General features: G+C 43.8%; 1 protein-coding gene across 2 annotated transcripts in view; it reads right to left on the reverse strand.

Annotated features, from left to right (window-relative positions):
• The window catches only part of MGMT (O-6-methylguanine-DNA methyltransferase), a 360027-nt gene that overhangs the window by 27072 nt on the left and 308101 nt on the right, over positions 1 to 24854 (reverse strand). For both annotated transcript variants that reach the window (XM_083149507.1, XM_083149506.1), the window contains exon 4: positions 17165 to 17304. In XM_083149507.1, coding sequence (XP_083005633.1) covers positions 17165 to 17304 — 140 coding nt within the window. The remainder of the gene's footprint in view (positions 1 to 17164; positions 17305 to 24854) is intronic.

Genomic DNA, 24854 nt, shown 5'->3' on the forward strand with positions numbered 1-24854 from the left:
GCCAATCAGCTCCTAACTGCCATTTCACAGGCTGTATTGAAAAAAAAATGACAGGTAAGAGATGATTGGTTGGTGGTTTATCACTCTCCATTTTATCACTTTCAAGGCTTAGCACATCTCGCCCATAGTGGGAATGTTGTGACTTCCATTAGCTAGGGAAAAGCAAGGCACTTATTGGAAAAATCTACCCCGGGGTAACACTGTTGAGGTCAGACAATAAAGGAAAGCCCCAGAGCGCTACTTCTCTTTGGGCCTTATTCTGGTCAATGCGTTAATTTCTGAATTCTTTCGGATGGCGTTTTTTAGCCGTCTGCGCATGCGTGGGCAGCGCTATGCGCATGTGCCACGCACAGTCTCCGTACTCGTTTTCACTAATACCGTACAGAAATGTGCACCGCATTCACTCGTGAAATATGGGCGTAATATGGGCATCATTCGGAAGTACACAGGGGCGTATTTTCAAAGTGGGCTAACCTGGGCGTAAACATGGGCATACACGAGGGAGTGCACTAATTCTGGTAGGCGTGCATTCGGATAGAACACCGACTGCAAACGAACCAACAGCCAGGAAATATGCGGTCTTCATAAGCAAGTTTCACTTTGCGGACACCACTTGGTCATGCGCTAGGCATTCGGATCGCCCAATTAGTACGGCCGCACCTGAACCACAGTCAGCTGAACACAATACAATCCACTCCTCTACTCATTACTCATTAATTACACTCTTTTCATTGCTTCAATTGGAACCATTGCAGCCTAAATGGACCATTACTAAACACACAAATATATGCTGAAAGCACGGCTGCATTTTTTACGCACATTTACACTGCAAGCAATGGACAGAACTTGGTATCACTAATATAAATATACATGTCACTTTAACATTCAGCAATAACACCACACATTTGGGGATCAAATGAAAAATTTAATTACTAACAAACACTTTTTAATGAGGTTGCCTAATTGCATAAGTGTGTCATGTGACCGAATTATGAGTTCAGATAATAGTCGGGAGTTTTACGTTAATACACCGCATTGGTGCGTACGGGCAGGTTCCCGTCCGTTCTGACGCTGTAAGACCGTGCAGAATATGTGTGTGTCCACCGCACACGCAAGGTTTGGATGTCGTCCGTAAACACGCCCTCTTCTTAAAGAGTGAGTCCGTCCGAATGCGGAGGACCGGTGGGCGTTTCTTCGTACGATGTCCGCACAGCGTGGCGTGCGGTCCGCTCCGAAAGAATTCAGAAATTTACGCACCAACCAGAATAACCTCCTTTGTGTTGAATAACTAGCCAATAACTTCAGGGAGTAGGCCTGCACAACCAATTAGAGTATGCGCCCCTGCCATTACGTAGGACACTGGGCCCACATTACCACATTGGAGAAGTAGATCCATGCTCCAAGTTAAAATAAGACATGTGCATGGCCTTCAAGCACCGACGGCCAGTAGGCTCTTCACCCTGTAATCTATCTTATATGAGCCATTCAGGCTGGGCCAGCTTGCATGTGGAGTTGCCCAAAAGCTGTCCCATAATATTTTTGCTGGGTATCATTATAAGCATAAGAAGGTGCCATTGTACATGTCACCTTGATTTCCCACCAAATTGGCAGTGGTTGTCTTGCCAAAATGGAGCACGACAAGTAGGTTTTATAGTGGAAGGAAAAGCCCTTTGAAAGTAGACATCTCCCAGCAGCCAGGTCCTCATCTATGATAGGTTGGTGGTATACTGATGTGTCCTCATATATCTACCCTCATTATGCCATGCATCTGGCCTCAGAGGTGCTACTTGGCACGACTGCAGAAATGACATATGAGGATACATCTGTATATCGTGCCTTGCCTACGTTGGTTGTCTTATTGCATTTTGAGGTTTTTCTGAAAGTGTTATATTATTTTGCTATGCCCTGTGTATTGTTGTGTCACCTGCATAGTTGTAAACAGAAAACAATAGTGAACAGGGTAAAAGATTGTGACGGTCAGGGAGCCAGTGAGAGCTATAAGGGGAGGGAGGAGGCGGGGCATCCTAGCAGCTCTCACTGCACAACTGCTCGAGAGGCATTTAAGCCCATTATATACTATATCACAATCATAGTCCTACTAAAGCAGGCATGTCCAAAGTCAGGCCTGGGGGCCAAATGCGGCCCGTGCTGTGATTTCAAGCGGCCTGCAGCCTCCAACCAGAAGTGGGCGGAGCATCAGGTGTGGGAAGCTTAGCACAGGACACTAAAGGTGGGGCCACGGCGAGCGCACCTTTACCTTGCTGTCTGCTGTAGTGAGGAAGAGCCACCACAGTCAGATGTTACTGGCGTCCTACCCATGCTGCTGCAATCGTATACCACCCTACTCTACAATTAGTGACAGCAGTGTTTGGGGAGGGGGGCAGCAAGGGGAAAGCTTGCTCCCGTAACATGCAGAGCGGTGGAGGGCAGCAGCGGGAGCCCAAGCATCTCCTGTCTTTGCAGTGCCTGCTTTGCCTCTCCTTCCTCTGGCTCACACAAGGGGCTGGGAAACATGCAGAGAAGGAAGGGGCAGAGTGGGGGACATACAGTGAAGGAGGGTCAGGCTGGGGGACATACAGTGAATGGAGGCAGTGATGCCCATTCACAGAAGGGGGAGCAGGGGCAGGGTGGAGGACATACAGTGAATGTGGGCAGAGTTGGGTACATAGTGAATGGGGGACATACAGTGAATGTGGGCAGAGTTGGGTACATAGTGAATGGGAGTCATACAGTGAATGAGGGTCAGGCTTGGGGGGACATACAATGAATGGAGGCACTGATGGACAATTAAGAGAAGAGGGGCAGGCTGGGGGACATACAGTGAATGGGGGCAAGCTGGGGGAAATACAGTGAAGGGGCAGGCTGGGGGACATAGACTGAATGGGGGCAGAGTGGGGGACCATTCTGATGTGATCAATGATTCAAAGAATGTCAGGCTAAATGGTCGGCCCCCACACATTTACACTTCACCAAATCTGGCCCTCGTCGCAAAAAGTTTGGACACCCCTGTACTAAAGGTCTGAGACAAATACATAAAAACTACGGAATGCTGGCACATTGTTCCTCTGTGGGTGTCCACGACACCCATAGAGGGAGTAAATTGTGCCCCTTTCCCACTGCAGCTAAAAAACGGTAAATTGCCGATTTTCAGTGCAATTTACCGTTTTAAGGCTGCAGTGGGAAAGTGCCAGAGTTGAAATACCGTTTAAAGCTAAATGGTATTTCAACCCGTTTTTAAAGCAGAGTCCTACACGTTAAAATAACGTTTAAGAGGCAGTGGGAATGCCTCTTAAACGTTATTTAGTCTCCAGGCAGTCCCAGTGCCTGATGAGACCTAGTAGTTCTCACTTTGTGCATGTGTAATGAGTGCACTGCATAATAAAAAGCCACTCATTACATATGCGCATATGTAATGAGCGGCTCATTATTATGCACGTGCACTCATTACATATGCGCAAAGTGAGAACTACTAGTTCTCATCAGGCACTGGAACTGCCTGTACCCTGCATGGACCCCCGCTGCCTCCCCACTGCCCTGCATCCCCGTGCAGGTAAGTACAAGGGGAGGGGAGGTGGGGGCACAGGGCAGGTACGGGGGTTAGGCACTCTTTACACTTGGGGGGGGGAGGGATTAGGCACTCTTTACACTGGGGGTGGTGGGGGGGGGGGTTAGGCACTCTACATTTTACACGGTTCACTGCAATGGGAATGGTACTTAAATGGTATTTAAAACGGTAATCTTCTGCAGTGGGAATGCTAATACCGTTTTAAATACCATTTAAGATTACCAGTACTTTAAACTGGTCTGCAGTGGGAAAGCAGCATAAGTGTGCCGAGCACAGCGAGGCACCGGGCCCGCTCGCCACGCAGCAATCGGGATTCCAGCATCTGGATTTTGACCGCCGGGATTTCAAACCAATCCCCTACAGATATGCCATTTTTGTTCTAACGTTCCATGAAAAATGTCATCTAACCTACATGTTGGCGTAGGGTCTTGGAATGTCAAGCAAAGTTGGGTTCCTCATCGCCATCAAATATATTTCTCATTCTAATAAAGTTTTACCAGTAGTCACTTGACATCAAAACAAATAAGCGTTTCTTCTAAAAACATCTGGGCCAACTGCATGCCAGTGAGAAGGCCCGTACGATTCTGAAACAGTTAATACTCCATACGCCTCTGAAATGTTAAGCGCTGGAGGACTCCGTGTAAAAAAGCAGCATTGATTATAGCGGTATAACCATAGTTAGCAATGCAGATGTGGAAATGGAAAATTCTAACTAACCTTAAACCACAGGGAAGTTATTAAATGAGGTATTATACAGGACAAAAGATTTGTAATTTTAAAATATTAAACACAGTTTAGTCAGGGCCTACGTCTGGTGCAAATATTCAGTCTGCTAAAACAATTAAACTTACTAAAATTTATTACAGCCCTTAGGCAGTCTTAGGTGGAATATTACCCTACTTCTCTATTTGAAAGCCTTCGCTGCATAAAATGTAATTTTTATCAATATCCTAGGAGATGCAATATTAAAGCTGCACTGAAACCCTCACGCTGTGAAATCTAATTCGTCCAATACACGAATCCATCATTTACACAGCTTTTTTTTTCAAATACTATAAAACTTCCAAACCCATAGATTTGTCTCTAACAAAAATAACATGAAGGAGCTTTTCAATCAATATTGGAATCGCTGTGATTCTCGAACCAGCTGCATATTTTCTGTAAGTTTGCATTTTGTTCTTTGGGAGTAGAGGGCCCCACAAGGGACGACGCTTGTTTTCACTTGCAGCCTCATCAATACCTAAATCCTGGTGAACAAGTGACATCGAGAAGCTGTAATCAATAGCTCCCCTTGCATTTTTTTTTCTTCCCTTCTGGTCCTATGGCTCAGTACTACTGACAGGCCTGACACTTAGAACATGATGCTAAATCTTTATCAAGAGCCTTCCAGGTGACTGGCAGAACAAGAGTACGGTGGTCATTAAGACTCATGGCAATATGTGAATATACTAACTCCTCAATAACGCCATTGTTCAAGGAGGTTGGGGGTGGGGGGGAGCAGGTATGTTGGAGCTATCTGTACAATGTATTGATTGTGTTAGAACTGCATTTAGCAAGGCTGGGGAAGTAACAGAGTGATGGAACGGAGTGTGTTCCGAGTCTGCAGAAAGAGATGAAACTACAATGGTTGATAGAGTGCGCAGTCTAACCTGACTGCCAAAGCTGCCACAATATAGACAAGACGCTTGTTAGCATAACATTTTGGAGAATGTCGCTTTAATGTACATAATAGCAAAGAAGGCCATAGGTAAGCTCTCTTGATTTCGTTATAATGCTACCATTCAAGGTGATGCTGCACACTTACATGCTCATGGCCCATTAACATTGATTAATTTGCATGTGTTGACGTCATGCTGTGGTGGAACTTGTAGGTGGTGAGCCCAGGTGCAAAAATATCATTTGAGTTCCCGTCCTCCACACCAACCTGAGTTCACAATATGCAACACGACAGTGGGTGACCGGGAGAGGCAGAGGGTGACAGGGAAAGGCAGGGGTAGGCAGAGGGTGACAGGGAAAAACAGTGGGTGACAGGGGCTGTAGTGGGCCTTTAGTCCTCTGGGGCCCTGGTACACTGCACCTGCTGCACTAACAGAAGTTCTGTCTCTGATGTCATGCAAAGTATTAGGGTGGGGCCAATGTCTTTAGGCAGCCTATAGCATGTTGAAGTTGAACTTATGAGAACAGGAACCAGTGATGTCACAGAGGCAAAACTTTCCGGGATGTAGTAAATAGGGTTACATATCTCAAGCTCGCAGAACTATTATAGTAACAGAGGAATTGGCGATTGCTTTAAATGTAGGCACCTGATTGACACTTTTTTTATGATTTTTGGTTGTGCCAAAATTTGGGGTAAGGTAGTAAACTTTATGAACTCTATTTTATATATATATATATATATATATATATATATATATATATATATATATATATAGAAGGAAAGAAAGGATAGGGGTGCGCTAAGTATACCACACTGTGGCTTTACATACAATGAATCAAATAAAATGAATAAAAACAAGTGACATTTATTGAAAGGTTAAGTCCAGCATTCAGTTTTCATTTCACAGGTTTTTTATGTGCCACATATAGTTCAGATCCGCTGCCCAACGCGTTTCGTCCCTTGGGACTTCATCAGGGGCGATGAACCAATCGAAGCCAATGTGTGGAGATATCTCCTTTGTATAATGTGGTCGAAGTTCTCTAGAACATTTATTGGGGTTACCAATTTTGAAGAGAAGAACTCTATATATATATTATTACTTTGCAACCCATCATCCCTGTTGTGTGCCAACTTTGATAAGTGGGTGTTGGGTCCTGATAGAAAAGCTATAAATAATAATGACTGTTATTGTCACAAGGGCAATTTTTTTTTATCAGGCCACATGTAGTAAAGTCCAAGTTTGACCGTATTTTTTTTTAAATGGCAATCATTTACAGGGCAAAATCATGCCTTGTAAATGATTGCCCCTTTAAAAATTTGTTATAAATTCTGCCAGCATCCCACATGGCTGACGAACTTGGACTTCATGACATTTGGCCCATCTTGTATAACTGGCCCATTTCTTCCCTTTTTTTTGGTGCAGTTCAGTCCATTATTCATACGACCCTATATCACAATAGACAAGCAGTTTTTCTAGAATACAGGGAGCATACATTGTATTTAACCTCATGTTTGATCTTTATATCTCCTTATGTTAAGTTCGTTTATTGTGGACTTTTATTATTGTATTGGTGTCCCTTGCTCCCAGTAACCCTAAAGCCCCATACACACAGGGCGATTTTAGCCTATATTTCCGGGGATATGGCCGCTGAGCGACCATAACCCCTGTGTACAGGGCGACAGTCGCTAGAATCACACTCCCATGACCAGCCCAGGGGCTTTCTCCTTCAGAGTGTCTCCGTTTTCATCAGCGACCATCGCTGGCCATTGATGAAAATGGGACACTCAGCAATTTGGTCGCTGAGCAATATTAAGTCAAAATTGCTCAGCGACCAAATCACTCCATGTGTGGTTGTTGTTGCCAAGAGCAAGAACAGAGACCAAAGAGAACAAGGGAGAGGTATAAATTTAAAAAAGAGTTGAAAAACAATACATTGTGGTCAAAGAATGCAAATAAAGCTAAAACATAAGAGCGGAGAGGCTGTGAAAGGTCCCAGCCATGTGGTGAAAAAGAAGAGATGTAACAAAGACAAGTCACCATATATTCTACAAAAGACAGAGTTGCCTTATGCAGTAGGCAGTACATGAGGCAGTGCAGTCCGATGCTTCTCAACTACTACAGAATAGGTTGAGATGATCCGATGCTTTGCAACTACTACAGAATAGGTTGAGATGGTCCGATGCTTCTCCACTACTACAGATTTTATTGAGATGGTCCGATGCTTCTCCACTACTACAGAATAGGTTTAAATGATCCAATGCTTCTCCACTACTACAGAATAGGTTGAGATGGTACGATGCATCTCCACTACTACAGAATAGGTTGAGAGGGTCCGAGGCTTCTCCACTACTACAGAATAGGTTGAGAGGGTCCGAGGCTTCTCCACTACTACAGAATAGGTTGAGATGGTCCAATGCTTCTCCACTACTACAGAATAGGCGGAGATGGTCCGATGCTTTTCCACTACTACAGAATAGGTTGAGATGGTCCAATGCTTCGCCACTACTACAGAATAGGTTGAGATGGTCCTTTGCTTTTCCACTACTACAGAATAGGGTGAGATGGTCCGATGCTTCGCCACTACTACAGAATAGGTTGAGATGGTCCAATGCTTCGCCACTACTACAGAATAGGTTGAGATGGTCTGATGCTTCTCCACTACTACAGAATAGGTTGAGAGGGTCAGATGCTTCTCCACTACTACAGAATAGGTTGAGATGGTCCGATGCTTGTCCACTACTACAGAATAGGCTGAGATGATCCATTGCTTCTCCACTACTACAGAATATGTTAAGGCGGACTGATGCATCTCCACTACTGCACAATAGGTTGAGATGGAACCAATGCTTCTTCACTACTACACTATGGGCCTTATTCAGATCTGAGCTCAGTACAAATGTGTTCGGAAAATGGGCAAAACCATGTGCACTGCAGGTGGGTCAGATGTAACATGTGCAGAGAGTGTTAAATTTGGGTGGGGTGTGCCGAAACTGAAATCTAAATTGCAGTGTAAAAATAATGCATCCAGTATTTACCCTGCACAGAAACAAAATAACTCACACAAATCTAAATCTCTCTGCACATGTTACATCTGCCCCACCTGCAGTGCACATGGTTTTGTCCATTTTCCGAACACATTTGTACTGAGCTCAAATCTGAATAAGGCCCTATATGCTGAAAATGCAGTGTAAACTAATGAAATAAAAAGATTATTGATGTGCGTATAATTAATATATATATATATATATATATATATATATGTGTGTATATCTTACACACACAGCCATAGATATAGCAGATAGGCAATAATCCAACGCTTCCTGGGTCAGTGTTTTTTAGCGGTATAACACATGATTTTATTAGACTTCATTTAGTTGATATGCAGATTCCTAGCATTAATAGTATTAGTGACAGACTGTACACTCTACTAAGCCTTACCTGGAACAATAATTTAAGCAAGCAGAATATCAAGTCTGGCTATTACCGCTAACAGACCACAGAAGACATCTTATTTGAGTAACAGAATAATCATTTATGAAGGCCTTGGACTAATCAGGCAGGCATTCTCTGTCTCCCCTGAGTCTTTTTTGATTTCTGTTTGATCCTCGTATACAATCCTAATGAGATTTTTAATTGAACTTTATGGGTACCCTTTGAGGCCTGCAGACCTCACAATCAATCTTGAGTGCTGTAAACTATTTGAAGTTTTTCTTGCAAAAAAAGGTGAGGCACCCTGCATGTCCTTGGCATAATTTGAAGTGGTGATGTTCCCCGTCTCCGCAGCTGCTGGCACCTTTTCCACCTTCTCATAAAGTTGAAGGTCACTGTATGAATTATGTGGAGCAGGAGAACTACAAAGGCAAACTTGTAGACCGTGTACACTACGAATTAAGCATCACCCTGACAACACCTGACAGAAAATATGGATTTTTCAGCTATTTAGTACAAAAAAAATAAAAAATAAAAAGAATGATTTTCTTTTCTTTTTCTTTGTAGTAAATGCTGGCAATGACTGATGGCTCATTTTCTATTCACTTTAACCGTTTGCGCACTTGGCGTCTGGGCCACACTTTTAAAAACAGAGTGAAAGTTGACAGTACCGGCTAATATTCTGCAGAAAAGAATTTAAAGGGATGTATTCTGATCCATGGCACTGGGGAATCCCACCGACGATTTAATCACCATTATTTCGCAGCCTTGCGAGTCCACCAAGGGCTGCCCCCCGCCTGCACGGTCGTCCGCCTCCCCGAACCCCCGCAGGCATGCGAATGGATGAATTGCCTAAACATCTAATTATTTCTTCAGAGCTCGCAAATCTGAGACACCTATATGGTGTCACCCGCTGAGGTCAGCTGCCTGCCCCCTGCACCCGCTTCTCCGGGCAATTGGCATGGGAACACCCATGAAACGCTGGCCAATCCCATATGCAAATTACACACCCCTCCACACCCACTACCCGGACTTCTGCGTGCGAGCGCTGTAGGCACACAACTGCTGCACAAAAACCTATGCACATGCGGTCTCAAACAATCGGCGCCCCTCGCTAACCGATTGAATCTGGATAACCCCCTTAACGCGGGGCAAGCTGGTCACCATCATGCGGCCATGATAACGGACCTTATTTTGTACGGTGGTCTGGAGCTGTGATCCCACCAGTTAATCTGGACCTGGTTACAGTTTAACGCAACAAAACACAAAAGAAACGGAGAATATCCTCCTAGAATAACAATGTACTGTAGGATAGTGAAATCTAGGATGTGTAATTGCTATCTGGTAGTAATGTACCTCACTTTGCCCTGAGGGCGCGGGGGCGCCGCATCATACAGACGAGCGGTAACAGCCGGTTGTGGTGTAAATGGCTGTGCTCTCCTGTTAGCGGGAAGGGAAATCATACAGTAAAACTATAGCCATTTGTTTTTTAAGCATAGATTTCTGAGCACAAGGACGGGGAGCTGGTTATGGTCAATCTTATTTCAGTTATTTTCTATCCCTCGGTGGTAGTATAAAAAATTTGTGTTCACTAATATAATGCTGCACTTTGATTATATTATAGACTTCGGAGCGGCTTTAGGGTAAAAGGGAGATATTTTCCCATTTTTTTTAACTTACAGTTTGCAGAGGAAAGTCGCTAACGCTGTGGCAGAGATGTTTTATTTATACAGTAATAATATTACAGAGCATTTCCTGCACCTTCTTATTCAAATGTGCCACCTTGGCTTGCTAATTTAACCATAGATGTGCCAGCGGACCGGAAAAGTGCCAAGGCACTGTACATGCAGGTCACACTAATATTACAATGTAAATGTTTAGTCTGACGCACTGGCAGTTCTTCTGCTGTGAAGGAATGACGCCGATTGTGCTGTGCACCCACCAGAGGTGCGTATACATCTGAGCAGGTACAGGGTAGAAGCTGCAGGCAACAAGTCTGTCATTTTTTTTTTAAATCTGTGATAATTTAAAAGGCGTAAACGGCCTAGCTTTGTCTTTTAAATAAACGCCACTTTAAAAGAAACAAACAAAAGCTAGCGATCCGCTTTGTCGGAATCTCGCAGCCTGCAGTAAACTATAACCTTTAGTATGAAGTGACTAACCACTTCTGAGCTATCTCAGTCCACTTTATCTCTCTCCAGTGGCCAGATGTCTGGGTCTCCAAGTTCGGCAGCCGAGCGGGATATCGGCCGAACTTGGGTGTTTCTTTAATGGGGCATTCATTTACAAGGCAAAACCAAATGATTCCCCTCTAAAAAAGGCTATTACATCTGTCGGCAAGGCTTAGTACTTAAAATATATAGACGCCTTTAAGTACCAACGAATCAGCCCGTAACGGTCACATTTTAAACACGGCCTATAACATGGCAGTTATATGCTGATTGGTTTGCACGTTCTCTCTCCAGATCAATTGGAATGTTACTCATTTTCTGTGACCCCTGGGAGTGTGGCTCATTCTCTGTGACCCCTGGGAGTGTGGCTCATTTTTTTTGACCCCTAATGGAATGTGGTTTATTCGCTCTGATCCCTGGGAGTATAGCTTATTCTCTAGAACCTCTAGGAGTGTAGCTCATTCTCCTTGTCCCCTGAGAGTGTGGCTCATTCTCTCTGATGCCTGGAAGTGTGGCTTTTTTCTCTCTGATTGCTGGGGGTGTAGCTCATTCTCTGTGACCCCTAGGAGTGTAGCTCATTCTCTGTGACCCCTGGAAGTGTAGCTCATTCCCCCTGATACCTGGGAGTGTGGCTCATTCTCTGTGACCCTTGCGAGTGTGGCTTATTCACCGTGACCCCTGGTAGTGTAGCTAATTTTCTGTGACCACTGGAAGTGTGGCTCATTCCCCCTGATAACTGGGAGTATGGCTCATTCTCTCTGATACCTGTGCGTGTGGCTCATTTCCACAGATACCTGGGAGTGTGGCTCATTCTGTGACCCCTGAGAGTGTGGCTTTTTCTCTGTGACTTCTGGGAATGTAGCTCATTCTCTGTGACCCTGGGAGTATAGCTTATTCTCTGTGACTTCTGGGAGTGTAGCTCATTCTCTGTGACCACTGGAAGTGTGGCTTATTCCCCCCTGATACCTGCGAGTATGGCTCATTCTCCCTGATACCTGGAGTGTGGTTCATTCTCTGTGACCCCTAGAAGTGTGGCTCCTTCTCCCAGATGTCTAGGAGTGTAGCTCATTTTCTCACATCCCAAACCACTGGGAGCATAGCTCATTCTCTGTGACTCCTGGGATTGTAGCTCATTCTCTCTGACCATTGGAAGTGTAGTTCATTCTCCTGAATTCCTTGGAGTGTGACGCATTCCTCCAAACCCTTCGGAGTGTAGTCTCTTGGAACTCTGTTTGAGTAGCTCATTCTTCCAATTCTTGCCAACTTCCATATTTAAGTAGGGCAAGAGCACTATGGCACAGTGGTAAGGGCCAGGAGGACCCCTGGATCTCCCACATTGAGATCTACAAACTAGGCAAGTGTGTAAATATAATCCACTGGAATAGAAACAGAAGCAGGATGACCAGTGGTCAGAATAATCAAAATTTGCCACTGAAATACAGGATCCAGACCATGTCCTAGTGCACGAGTTCTCACCAATACTCCACTACCACAACAAGTCACTTTTTAAGGATTTCTGTTTGTGGAGGCAGGAAGATTAATTACCAACCCGACAGATAGATTAGTTACAGTACATGCGCAGATTTACAACATGTGCAAATTTAGTGTTCCCATTCATATCAATGCATGCAGCACACACATACACACACACACACACACACACACACACTTCAATTCTAATTGAAAAGAATGGCCCATTGAAAGAAATGGTCCATTGAAATGAATGGGTAAATGATCCAAACCACTAGCATTTGTAAATTCACACAAACATGTTAAGCATGTGAACTGCTTACGGGATGCAATCACAAATGTGTAACATTTATATGCGTGCGCTGTGTACGTGTGATTCGCACCCGCGTTTTTTCATGCCAATGTTACACACGCTACAAAGACACACTCACTGTAATAATGCCAGTGCTCGCCGCTGTCGGAGACTAGCTGTATACAGAGGCAGCACCGCATGTTACTGTATCACACCACACAACAGATGTTTTACGACCTAACAATAATTAAAGCAAATGACAAATAGTAAAACGTCTAAGCATATCGGGCTTCCAACTAACCAGTGCGCAATATTGTCCCTCCTCTGAGATTGCATTTAACACAATATTTACAGCATTCATATTTCTTTTTAATGAAACCAATGTTAATAACCGCGTTGTGTCGCGCTTGCTGTCAGTCCCAGCTTTCACAGCCTCTGACACTTTTATTTTAATCCTTTGTTAAACCCCGTGCACTTTCCCTGTAGGAACATATGCAAGGCTCCTTTGTGCAACAAGCGTGGCAGATCTCCAACGTCTATATCCTTCTCCCCTGGACGCTGCCCACTGGACTTAGTTTTTCCCACTCTGGTTATGTGGGTCAGCTGAATGCCAACATTCCTCTCTGAGTCACTAATGTAAAATGGACATTGTATCCATTAAGTAAGCCTTATGTTGCCACCCATGTGTAGCCAAGTTTGCTGTTGTTGAGAAATAAGAGCGGGCTTGAAAAAAAAAAAGTCGGTGAAACGTGTGAGTGAAATCTGTCAACAATTAAAGATAATTGAGCGGGAACAAGAGTTCGGTTTGCTGGGGTGGCAGAGAGGCTGGCAGTACAGTCACGATGCGGACAGACAAAGAACAGCTACAAAAAGGGTTAATGCAATGTCCAACTTTGCTGCCGTCCAAAAATGATCGGCTAGTATATCAATTAACACCTCCACCCGCCAACAACCCCTTTTAGTCGATTTATCTCCGTAACGGCAACTTTTAAACGTCATCCATAAAAAAGTGTTTTAAAGGTTCTACAGAGAGGAGAATGTGAATGTGGCGTTATTTCTATACAACGGGTAATCTGGGTAAAGTTTATTCCATATGTTTACGTGTCCCTGGCAATTACATCTGTATTCTGGGACGGAATCGAAGCCGGTCGCCAAGTGACTGATTTTGGGTAAAGCCACGAAAGCCAGATTTGCTCCCTTCTGCAGATGCGGGATTCCATTCGGCTAAATGGCTATTTGCGAGAGGAGATCGCCTATTCACCGCAGAGCAGCGCCGGGCAGGTGGGTCCACCAACTGCTCCACGGGACACTGCCGGCCCCCGGGCAGGATGCGGGACCTGGGTCAACAATGGCAAAATGTCGACATGCATGAGGTTGGAGGTGACAAAAGGTTGACACACTATCTATATGCTGACCTGGAAAAGGTTGACATGAGTTCTTCACGCTTTTTTAGTGTCAATGTCAACAAGTGAGCACGTTGACCCCCAAATAGGGTACCCCTTTGCTTGCTATGCTTCAGGTCAATTTATGGTTCCCAGTCGGGGTCCACATTGATGGTAGACCTTTAAAAAAGTCCCGCCAAAAATGAGAAAAATCATTAAAATTCATGTCGATCGTTTCATGTGTCGACAATGATTCTGTCACCCTTTTGCTTCTGTCGACCTTTTGTTAATGTTGACTTTTTGCTTGTGGAAAGCATTTGTCAATATCAGCATGGTTGACAAGCAATGACGACCTAGTGAGTATCAAACTAGACATTATGGGGGAAATTTACTAAAGGAAATTTGTAAAAAATAGGTGTATTTGTATCCAGAAATACACTTATTTTTGACATTTAATATCCCGAAAATACGGCAATTCGTATTCGTATTGATAGCACATCAATACGAATACGAATTGCTGTATTTTCGGGATAGTAAATGTCAAAAATAAGTGTATTTCTGGATACAAATACACCTATTTTTTTACAAATTTCCTTTAGTAAATGTCCCCCTATCTGTCAGCCATCTGGATAACTAACTTTCGCTATCAAGTCTCAAGCCCCCATACACACTACATGATGCTGCACACGGTAGATATAATGAACAATATCAGCCGCGGCTCGCCGATATTGAGCACACTGAACGAGATCGGTACACAATATCAGTCAGTGACGTCACCGGGACACGCTGAACACGCGGGTGGTTGGCTATATAGCTGAATTGACCTGTAGGTTCAGCAGACAGCGAGGCCTGTTAATGACCCATGGGAGTGCACATCTTTAACGATATTGAGTGCACACATTAGACGATATGGTAAAAGATAGGCTCTTTTCTGAGCGGTATCTTTCACAAGCTCTTTAAAAAAACACTGGGCTAGAATCAAACCTATCTGCTAGGCTGCATTCACTCGCAGTCTAGCAAACAGGTCAGTGCAGCACGCAGCACACCCCCCCCCCCCCCCACACACATACACACACACACTGCCAGTACACATCCCTTCTGATGGTCTCCAACCACTGAATGATCTCTCTCCCCTTTGGAAATAAAAGTCAGTGAAAACCTGAATTAGGCCCACTGTATACATTTTACAAGCCAAGATAGAGGGGGTGGAAGCACACAGGCAGGACATTATACAGTACATGTCAGTATACCAATAAGCAGCTCACTGCAGTGAATGGAAGCAGCGCTGCTGAGGAGTAAGTGAAGAATCCGTGCTATCTGCTGACAGATCTCAGATACGTTTAGCTGTGAATTGCTCGGGGTATCCGAGATAATGGCATTGTGCCACCGTGTGCGATTTACTGCAGTAATCTGCTCTATCTGTACATTTTTCACATGTATCCAAATGAGTCAAATTGGACAAAAATAAAATTACCCACGAGTTGGAATCCATTCTATGTACCGCAGGGGCAATTCGGGAACACTGATAAACTTGTAAACTGATGCAGTTCCCTCCGCAATGTATAAACATGTTGTAAGCGTGTAACCGAGACAATTAATTAAAGACTACATGGAAGCACTGGTGTATAGTACAAGGAAATCCTTTTTCTGTCCAGTAAAGGAACACAGAAAGTCTCCGGTATGCTGAATGGTGGGGACTCATGAAAACGCTGCGTAATGTTTTGGTCTATTTTCACACACACCTGTGGGCCAGATGCACTAAGCTTGAAAAGTGATAAAATGGAGAGTGCTAAACAGCCAGCCAATCAGCTCCTACCTGCCATGTCACAGACTGTGTTTGAAAAATGTCATGCAGGAGCTGATTGGTTGGTGGTTTATCACCCTCCATTTTATCACTTTTCAAGCTTAGTACATCTGGTCCTACTACTGTAGTGTAGTCCGCGTCACACAGAACAATGATCTAGAACATGGCCGAATTTTGGAAGATCTGCTACAGTCCAGATGGTCAGGGGTATATTTACTAAAGCTTCTACAAATGGAGAGATGTGATGTTGCCTATAGCAACCAGTCAGATTGTATTTAGCATTTCTCTATTGCATCCTAGAAAATGATGGACAGAATCTGGGTAGTTGCTATGGACAACATCCCCTATTATAAATTTGTAGAAGCTTTAGTAAATTTAACCCTCAGGCTTCCAAATAAATCGCTTCTTGGCAAAACCATACTTTTGAAAACTAGTTTCAGGGAGATTTTAGCTGCTAGTAGAATGCTCTGTGCTGATGAAAGGGTGTGTCATGCTCCGCCCAGAGGGCGTATCTAACTCCCTCTATGAGCGTACCTATCGCCACTAAGGGGTGTGTCCAGTGTCGGACTGGCCCACAGGGGCACAGGGGAAACCCTCGGTGGGCCCCACTGCCTGGAGGCCCCCACCTCCACATAGATCACATGAATTATAAATATATTACATTATACTGCACAGAACTATGTTGCATTGCTGTCATTATCCTGGTACATTAACTATATTTTACTATACTATTTACTCTCTAATGGTTGGCCAAAGTCTGTTGCAGATGGCCACACCCCCTCTGGAGACTTGCCACATCCCCTTTAGTAGGCCCCTATAACTTCATTCCCTGGTGGGCCCTTCATGCCTCAGTCCGACATTGGGTGTGTTCTGCAGTGGCAGAATAAAACTCTGGAACCCTGACTGGGCCTGATACAGTTGTGGATGTTGCTGCCTGTAACACACTGCACTGAACGCTTGGTGTGTGTGTGTGTGTGTGTGTGTGTGTGTGTGTGTGTGTGTGTGTGAGAGAGGAGAGAATGCGAAAGAAAAGAGTATGGGCCTGATTCTCTAAGCTTCAAAAGTGATAAAATGGAGAGTGATAAACAGCCAGCCAATCAGCTCCTGCCTCACATTTTTCAAACACAATCTGTAACATGGCAGGCAGGAGCTGATTGGCTGGCTGTTTATCACTCTCCATTTTATCACTTTTGAAGCTTAGAGAATCTGGCCCTATGTGTGAGAGACAACAGAGGTAGCAGCGAAATGCCAAAGTAGGTTCAGTACAGGAGTAAGAGAATGACCAGTATAATTCACTAATGATACCTATGAGAAACTGTTAAGTAATACAGGTGCAGATGTAATAATTTAGAAGGGGATATATCTCATGTTATCTGAATTGTGTTTCTCTTACCGGATTACTCCTCATGGCTCCTCCCACAGCCCTGGCCGCTTTCACATTTCCGACGGCTTCAGCTAGCTCTTTGTAGGTGACCGTTTGTCCCATCTTCACGTCCTTCATCAAAGCCAACAGAACGGTTTTGTTGAACGAGTCTGATAGGAAGAAACATTTATACATGCACTGTAAGTGATCAAATGGAGATAAAATTCAGTAATAAAACATACAGGCAAGGGGTTAGCAGGCTATTTAGCCAAAAAACACACCACGGCGAAACTTTATAGATGGGTAGAAGTAACAGCTTCATGGTAATTTTTTTTAATACAGGTTTGGTATATAACAGGGGGGGGAGGGGCTTTTACCTTGGCATAGGGGAGGATTCTTTACTGTAAGGGCAATTTTGGTGATGAATCCTTACCTAACAGTTTGGTTATGGTAAATTCATTAACTGAATAACAGTGGGTTGAATTCCTTTCTTATATATATATACTTACTGGGAAAAATATCTATAGCTAGAGTATAAGTAGTAAAGGATATCATGGAGGTGATAAAACCAAAGATCTAATTTGTCTGGCGTTTATTAGGCCAAGAGAATTTGCAGTGCCTTGCATGCCATCGGACCTCCACACATGTCTATAAAAACTCCCATTATCCCCTTACAAACCATCAGACCCCTTACACATTCAAATATATGAAATCTAAACTACATCCAAGATTTTTATATAACACATTTATATATCTAATTTCACTGACTTTCTTTGAATGGAACGCGGAAGTGGAATATAGCCGGCTTTACGCGGCGATTCATCTCCTTCAACTTACTGCAAGGATCACCTTGCAGCTCCATGTTGGAAAATTCATTTCTTTTCCAACACGGAGCTGCAAGGTGATCCTTGCAGTAAGTTGAAGGAGATGAATCGACGCGTAAAGCCGGCTATATTCCACTTCCGCGTTCCATTCAAAGAAAGTCCGTGACACGCACGGCCATCTTGTTTCCTGTGACGCAAACCGGGAAATCCGGTCTGTAAATGATTGCGGTGGCGTGCACAGGTGTGTACGCTGCACGCAGGACTATATAATAGGGACTAGTTCCCTCTTTTGGACTATACACACTCCTGAAGAAGAAGGATTTCGAAACGCGTTGAGTGTCGTTTTTGGAGGATTCCTTGGTGTGTAGGATTTTGCAGGCGGACGCTATCACCGGTGAACCCACAGCCAACGTCAACAGCCGGCGATAACCCCTTATTATTGCTTTTCGCTGCATTCATAATTAACACTATATAAAACTGTTTTTTTATTTTTACTTTTTAAGAATTGGTAAGTAAAAATACACAGTCACAAAAGCACACAGAGCGTCAATTAACATTTTTATGCATGTTGAAAAAAAAAATGTCATTGAACTCTTGAGCTTCCGCAAAAGTTACTTAAGTTTGCCTGGAAGGGGAAAGTGCACTTTTGCATGTGGGTTAAGTGAGGAATAAAATTATTTGAGACTGCAGGGAATGATAATCACTTTGTTAGAAAGAAAAGTATGTTTAGTCTTTATTATTATAACATTAAGCAAATTAAACATAAGCATAATCCAGGTGATACCAAAAGAAGGTCACCAAAGAAATTAACTTTTTTGTTCATTAATTTACATGGATTAGCAGAGGGCAGAAAGATAGCAAATCTGCTCTAGTTTTTCCCTATGATATAATTTCAAACCGAGCACCGATTGTGGCAGTAGGTTGGCTGTGGGGTTAATCAGTCTGATTTGTCCTTTTAATTGCTTTCTATTCAAAGAAAATTCATTAGATAATGTTCTCTTCAAAATTCATGAATCAATTTAACTGGAGAAGCCACATTAACGGCTCTGGGATCATTAGCACAATCGTTCGCGTTACTTTGTAGAAGGGAGAGTTTCCTTAGGCAAACACGGCATTATTTACAGTGATTTTGTCTATTAAGAGAAAAATAGAGTAAAGTGGTTTATTGGAAAGCAAATTGTTACTTTGGAGACGAAAACCGCCTTGAAATAGGTAATATTTATGGAAAGCGATTAGCAGATGCTAAAGATTTGTGCATTGTGTTCTCTGCAGTTCTCCAAGCTGTGGATAGAAGTAATTGAACACAGGCAGGAATGGGCTAGCAAACGACGTTCTCCTTTTTTTTTTTTTTCTCTGCTTGCAGAGGGGCTGAAAAGGGAGGTTAAACTCAGCGGGGTGGTTGGAATTAGACTTTAGGAAACCTGTAAGAATAAAATGAGAAGTCTATGCAAACTTAACTGGAGCATGTAACGGTTACAAGAAACTGGGGACTGGTTCCAAAAAACATCATTTAGGAGTAAGGAGAGTTATAGAGAGAAGAAAGTAATGTCCATGTTGCGGAATCTAATTTACATACCAATAGGACAGATAAAAAAAAAAAAAAAAGTCTATACAGCTGGAGGAGAGAACATTATTGCATACGGAGAGGGCTAGCGAAAATGGGACTCCTGCATAATGTAACCTTGTACTGTTTAAAAAAAAAAATAAGTACATGTCAGTGAGTGCGGGTGATATTATTATGTGCACGGAATTAGATTTTTTTTTTTAAACATCTTAAAGGTACGCCATAACCTTCTCAGGCAAACGTTAATAAGGTGATGCAGAAGGGCTGTATAGTATTTAAGGAAGTGGGGTTAAACAAAATCACAAAAAAAAAGATGAAGTGTATTTTAATATACTAGGATATACTCAAGAAAGCTACCTATTTATATCTTCTGAACTGAGAGGTTAACAGGTAAAGCCACATTTCATATAAAAAAAAAAAAATTACAATTAATCGGTTGTCAATTTAAATATTAGCTGTACCAATTTACTGGCACTTGACCTAAAAAAACTTGTAACGGGAAGGAAAAAATGGTGTGCCTAACAATCGGGAGCGTCCCAGCCAATCAGGAGACTGCTGAGGTCAAAAATATATACGACTAGTTAAAAGCCCGTCAAAATGACGGCTTCTGCAATGTACTTTCACTTTGAGCTGTGACAGTTTTAACTTTCGTTTTTAGCGGGGACATTGTGTAGTCCACCAATTCTCCACCCCACCGCAGAGTGCCTATCTGCTCCTACCTCCAATCTCTGTCATCACATCTCCCTCTCTCCATATCCAGCAGGTTTGAAATAGATCAGAGTCCCTGCAAAAATTGCTTGTACTTTCTGTTATAACATTGTTTAGCACAAAAAGGAGTGATTTTGTGTGTGTGTGTATAAAATGCACCATGGACAACCAATGCAATTATGAGGGGGCACAACTAGGGAAGCCGTGATTTCGGATTGAAAAATGCTTAATTCCATGATTCCCAGGGTTGGCCTCCCTAATTAAAAAAAATGCTCCCCCCCCCAAACTGTTTGCCCCACACATTTACTTACACGGATGGCACCCGCCCCCTTTTGACCTTCTCCGTTCAGGATAAAACTAAAGGTGCCCATACACTGCCTGCGACGTCTCGCAGTAGTGTACGGACACCCGACAGAGTGCGAGCCACATGCGATCTGTTGTGATGGATCGCATGCGTCCCTGCTTCCCGCCCGCCCCAGAAAGGGGGGTCGGACGGCCAGCCGGTCCGACCACCTAGTTGGGTCCGATGCGCACGGGACCACGCATCGGACCCGACTGCATGTCAGGGAGAGGTGATTTGGTCCAATTTAACGGGCCAATTGGTCGCAATCGGCCAAAATCGGACCAAATCGCCTCAACGTAGGAAAAATCATTCCATGGTCAGCGACCATGGAATGATTTTGTTGTCTCGCGGGCTAGCGATTGGATACAAGTGGCGGGCAGCATTTACCTGTTCGTTAGGCTGCGAACATACGTCTGAATCAGGCCTTTTGTTCTTTGCTAGAATTGCGCCCATCACTAGCAACACTGGGGTTACTTTTGCATTTGTTTTACATTGCTCTTGTCCTCCTAAATTGTACTGTACTAACCCTTTTAATATTAATTATTCAATCCGCGCTACCTTGAATCCTAATAATAATAAAACTACAAACAGGCAAAAATGTTTCTGTTTTCTGAGCAACGTTAATCATCTCCCGATTACCGATGGCCACTAGGAAAGGGTGGTGGCTTGAAAGAACTTGGCGGCTCATTTAAGAAAAAAAAAATGCTGCAAAAACCAATAATATAACAATAAAAACCTCCCGTGGAACGACAGAAAAGAACGTAACTATTACTCCATAAAGGTGCATAACAAAAGAACGAGGAGGAAGCACAGCGCACATAATATAAAGTCACTTGGTTAGACATCGCCATCCTCTATATTAATGCCCTATCTAGCATAACCTCATGGCCCCACACTATTCAACCTGTCAGTACCCAGAATGCTGCTCCCATTCAGGTGCTTATTGTAGGTCACTTCCAGAAAGCATCCTAGCGTCAACACCGCCAGTCAGACGTTACATTAGCCTATAGATTGTCCGATGTTCCAGAAGGGAAATGGAACCTCAGCTTGGGGAACAAATGACTGGCCTAAGATTGATTCCTGTGAGCAGCGGTGCTTGTCTCTGCAGTCTGAAGACATGACAGAGGGGCCAGGACATTCTGATCTGTCATTCCTGTCTGGATGCTATTCAGTCGCTCATGAAGCATAGCCCCATTTTTCTGCCCTTACAAGTGGAATCAGGAAAGTCTGTGTTTTCTCTTTTCTCTATACATATAAACCATATAATCCACATTGCATGTATGGGTTCTGTTTCATATACAGGTGTAACTGACAGGATAACCTTTTTGTACCAATTTGATAGGTGATTTAAATCAATAAGTTGTACAGTTGAGGGACGAGGCAGATATACAACGGGTGCATTGGGGCACGGTGCAGATTCTATGGGTCCTGGGAAGTAAGGGGAGCCTGGCAATGCCAATTGGGGTCTGGGGTCTGTGCTACCCCCCATGCTTTCCTAATGTAAGTGCTCAGCTCTTAAAAGACAAGATCAGAGGCATTGCTAGGAAGGCCTGGTGTTAGTTGGTGGAATCTAGGGTGGGCAATCCCGGGATCGGCGGGATCCTGGGATTTGGCCCCAAAATGTGCGGGATTTAAATCCCGGATTTGGGAGTATCCCATCCTGGGATCAGACTGCACATGCGCAGTCTAATGCCGGGCAGCGTCTGAGCACCCGCTCAGATGCTGCCTAGCTGCACCCAACCCGGCATAAGAGGTCACGCTGCACAGGCATCATTGTCGCACTCGCACATCGCCGCTCTCCTACCAGCCGCACATTACTGCTCTCCTCACCAGGCCCCACCTCACCGCTGCTGTACACCCGACAGTGTAAGTAAATGTGCAGGGCGGCTGGTGAGGGTAGACCGGCATGTTTTTTAATTAGGAATGCCAATCCGGGGATTGAGCATTTTTCAATCCTGGATCACCAGATTGAAAAAATGCTGCGGGATTGGCATCCCTAATGGAATCCTCTCCTTCTACTATCCATTTCTCAGGCTGTGGCTTCTTCTGTCCCGGGCCCATTCAGAAAGAAAGCCCAGGACTGGAGTCTATCAAGCATAAATTTGTCATAAACAAAGTTCACATTTCCCTTGAAGTAATGTAGAGGTAGAGTAGCGTGGCCAATGTTGCAAACTCTGGAGGTCTCACAAGGGACTCCATAGGTTTGAGAAGGGGGAGGGGGCCCACAATTTCTCATGGCAGTCCTGCTGCCTACCCTACCCCTGCTGCGTCACTCTTGATGAAGGTCTATCCTTGGACTTCACATTGCCAATGACCACGGTCAGTCCCCTCCCTCCATGATGATACTTACTAAACGCATCTACAACCTGCCAGACCACAAGAGTTGCTCCTCTACCAGAGTCACTGGTGTAAATTGACTAAGATATGGGGTTATATTGAGGATAGGATAGGTAAATTCTGATTGGATGCAATATCCAATCAGAATTTACCTATTTTATTCTAGAAGGTGCTAAATAAATAAGAATTAGAATCTGATTGGTTGTTATGGGCAACATTCTATCCTCAATAGAACTCCCATCTTAGTAATTTATCGCTACAGCTTTCACATTATAACTATTCTAAGTGACAATTACTACATATATCCGCTATGTACATCGCTAGAGCTTCCAGATCCCGGCAATCGTCATGACTGGCCTTCTCTTGGACATATTCTGGGGCATCAATAACAGCTAAACCGTCTGTCTGCCTAAAAGAACTTGCATACAAAAGTGGAACACGCGGCTACAAAAATTGGGCAGCGGAGTCATGTGTGAAACATGCAAAATGTGATGCGAGAATTGGGCTTTAAATGCTTCATCCACCATCAAATTCATTTATTAAACCTCCATTCCTGCAATCGTTTGTAGCAACATTGCACTTTCCACCTGGGCCTTTAGCTATTAATTTATATAATCAGGGGACATTTTTCACTTTGTTACCCTGGTCTGTGAATTTGGGGTGCTCTCTTTATTGGATACAACTGTATCTAGTGAGCAGATTTGTCTTGTAACCTATGGAAATAATACGGGGTTGCACACATGGACCCTTACCTCTTCAGCTGTGCCGCTTTTACGATTTTTCAGCTCAGAGACACCGTAATACGTGAGCAGTCAGTGTGCCATTGTGAATGACCCCCCCAAAGATGAAAAACTCATTGATAACCAGATCAAAAATAGACAATGTATTCCGGAATAGCTGATTTTTGTGTTTGTTGTCATTTTGGAGCTGTTGGCTTTTACCGGCATCCCATGCTGTATTATAATCAGGGGGGTGACTTCTAACTCCGCTGAGTACCAGACAGCAGTGACCACTTTTGAATGGACCCATAAAACTGATACGTTGGCATCTAGTGATCTCTCAGCTACCATTAATCAGGAAATGTTGGAAGGTTAGCAAACCATCTCATTCAGCTACCTGGATCTCGTGCTTGTACTGTAGGCGTGAAAACTTCAGCTTCTCAGTCTGGGTCTTTAGCTGGTAACTCGCTGTCTGATTGATAGATCTGATGTTGTGCGTAGCGCAATGTGTTTGGAAGCCTCACGGTTCTGGGAAGTGTACAGTTATGATTGTAGCCCCACGTTCCTGGAAGCAGAGTTGGCAGAATGGTGCTGAATCAGTGGGAATTTTCATTCAATTCTGGCGCACTACTTTTTGGCAGGTAGTGTAAACAAACAAAGACAAAGAAATTGACTATGGATCAAAAAGGAGGGGGGGGGGGTGCAGCACCCTTAACCTCGCTGTTCTTGAATGCCTTCTCATGTCAACAGAATCATTTCCCAACATTCCAACCCATAAAGGTAAATAAAGCCTCAGATGGGGTGGTGTTTTTTATGACACGTGATCACCAGCCCACATTTTAAATATATTATGCATTTTAGGAGGATTAAAGGTGCCTTATAAGCAAGTATTCTTTATGGCCTGAAACACTGGGTTTTTGCACGTCAATAGCAAGTAAATGGCAGGGCCCGGCTCTACCACTAGGCAGCTGCCTAAGGAGCCAGGATCTATTGGGGGCAGCCCTGTGTACAGAGCCGGTCCTAGATTATTTGATGCCATAGGTAAGATTTTGGTTGGTGAGCCCTATCGCTGTCCCTGACCCATTGCTCCTTATTCATATTACACCACAAAGGAGTACCCCTTATACATGTTACACCGCACAATAAGTGACCCTTATACACGTACAGTCACACAGTAATGCACCATACATATTATACCACACATTAGTAATGCCCCTTTGGCACA

Source organism: Crinia signifera, chromosome 6, assembly GCF_055691185.1.
Source record: "Crinia signifera chromosome 6, ASM5569118v1, whole genome shotgun sequence".
Lineage (NCBI taxonomy): Eukaryota > Metazoa > Chordata > Amphibia > Anura > Myobatrachidae > Crinia > Crinia signifera.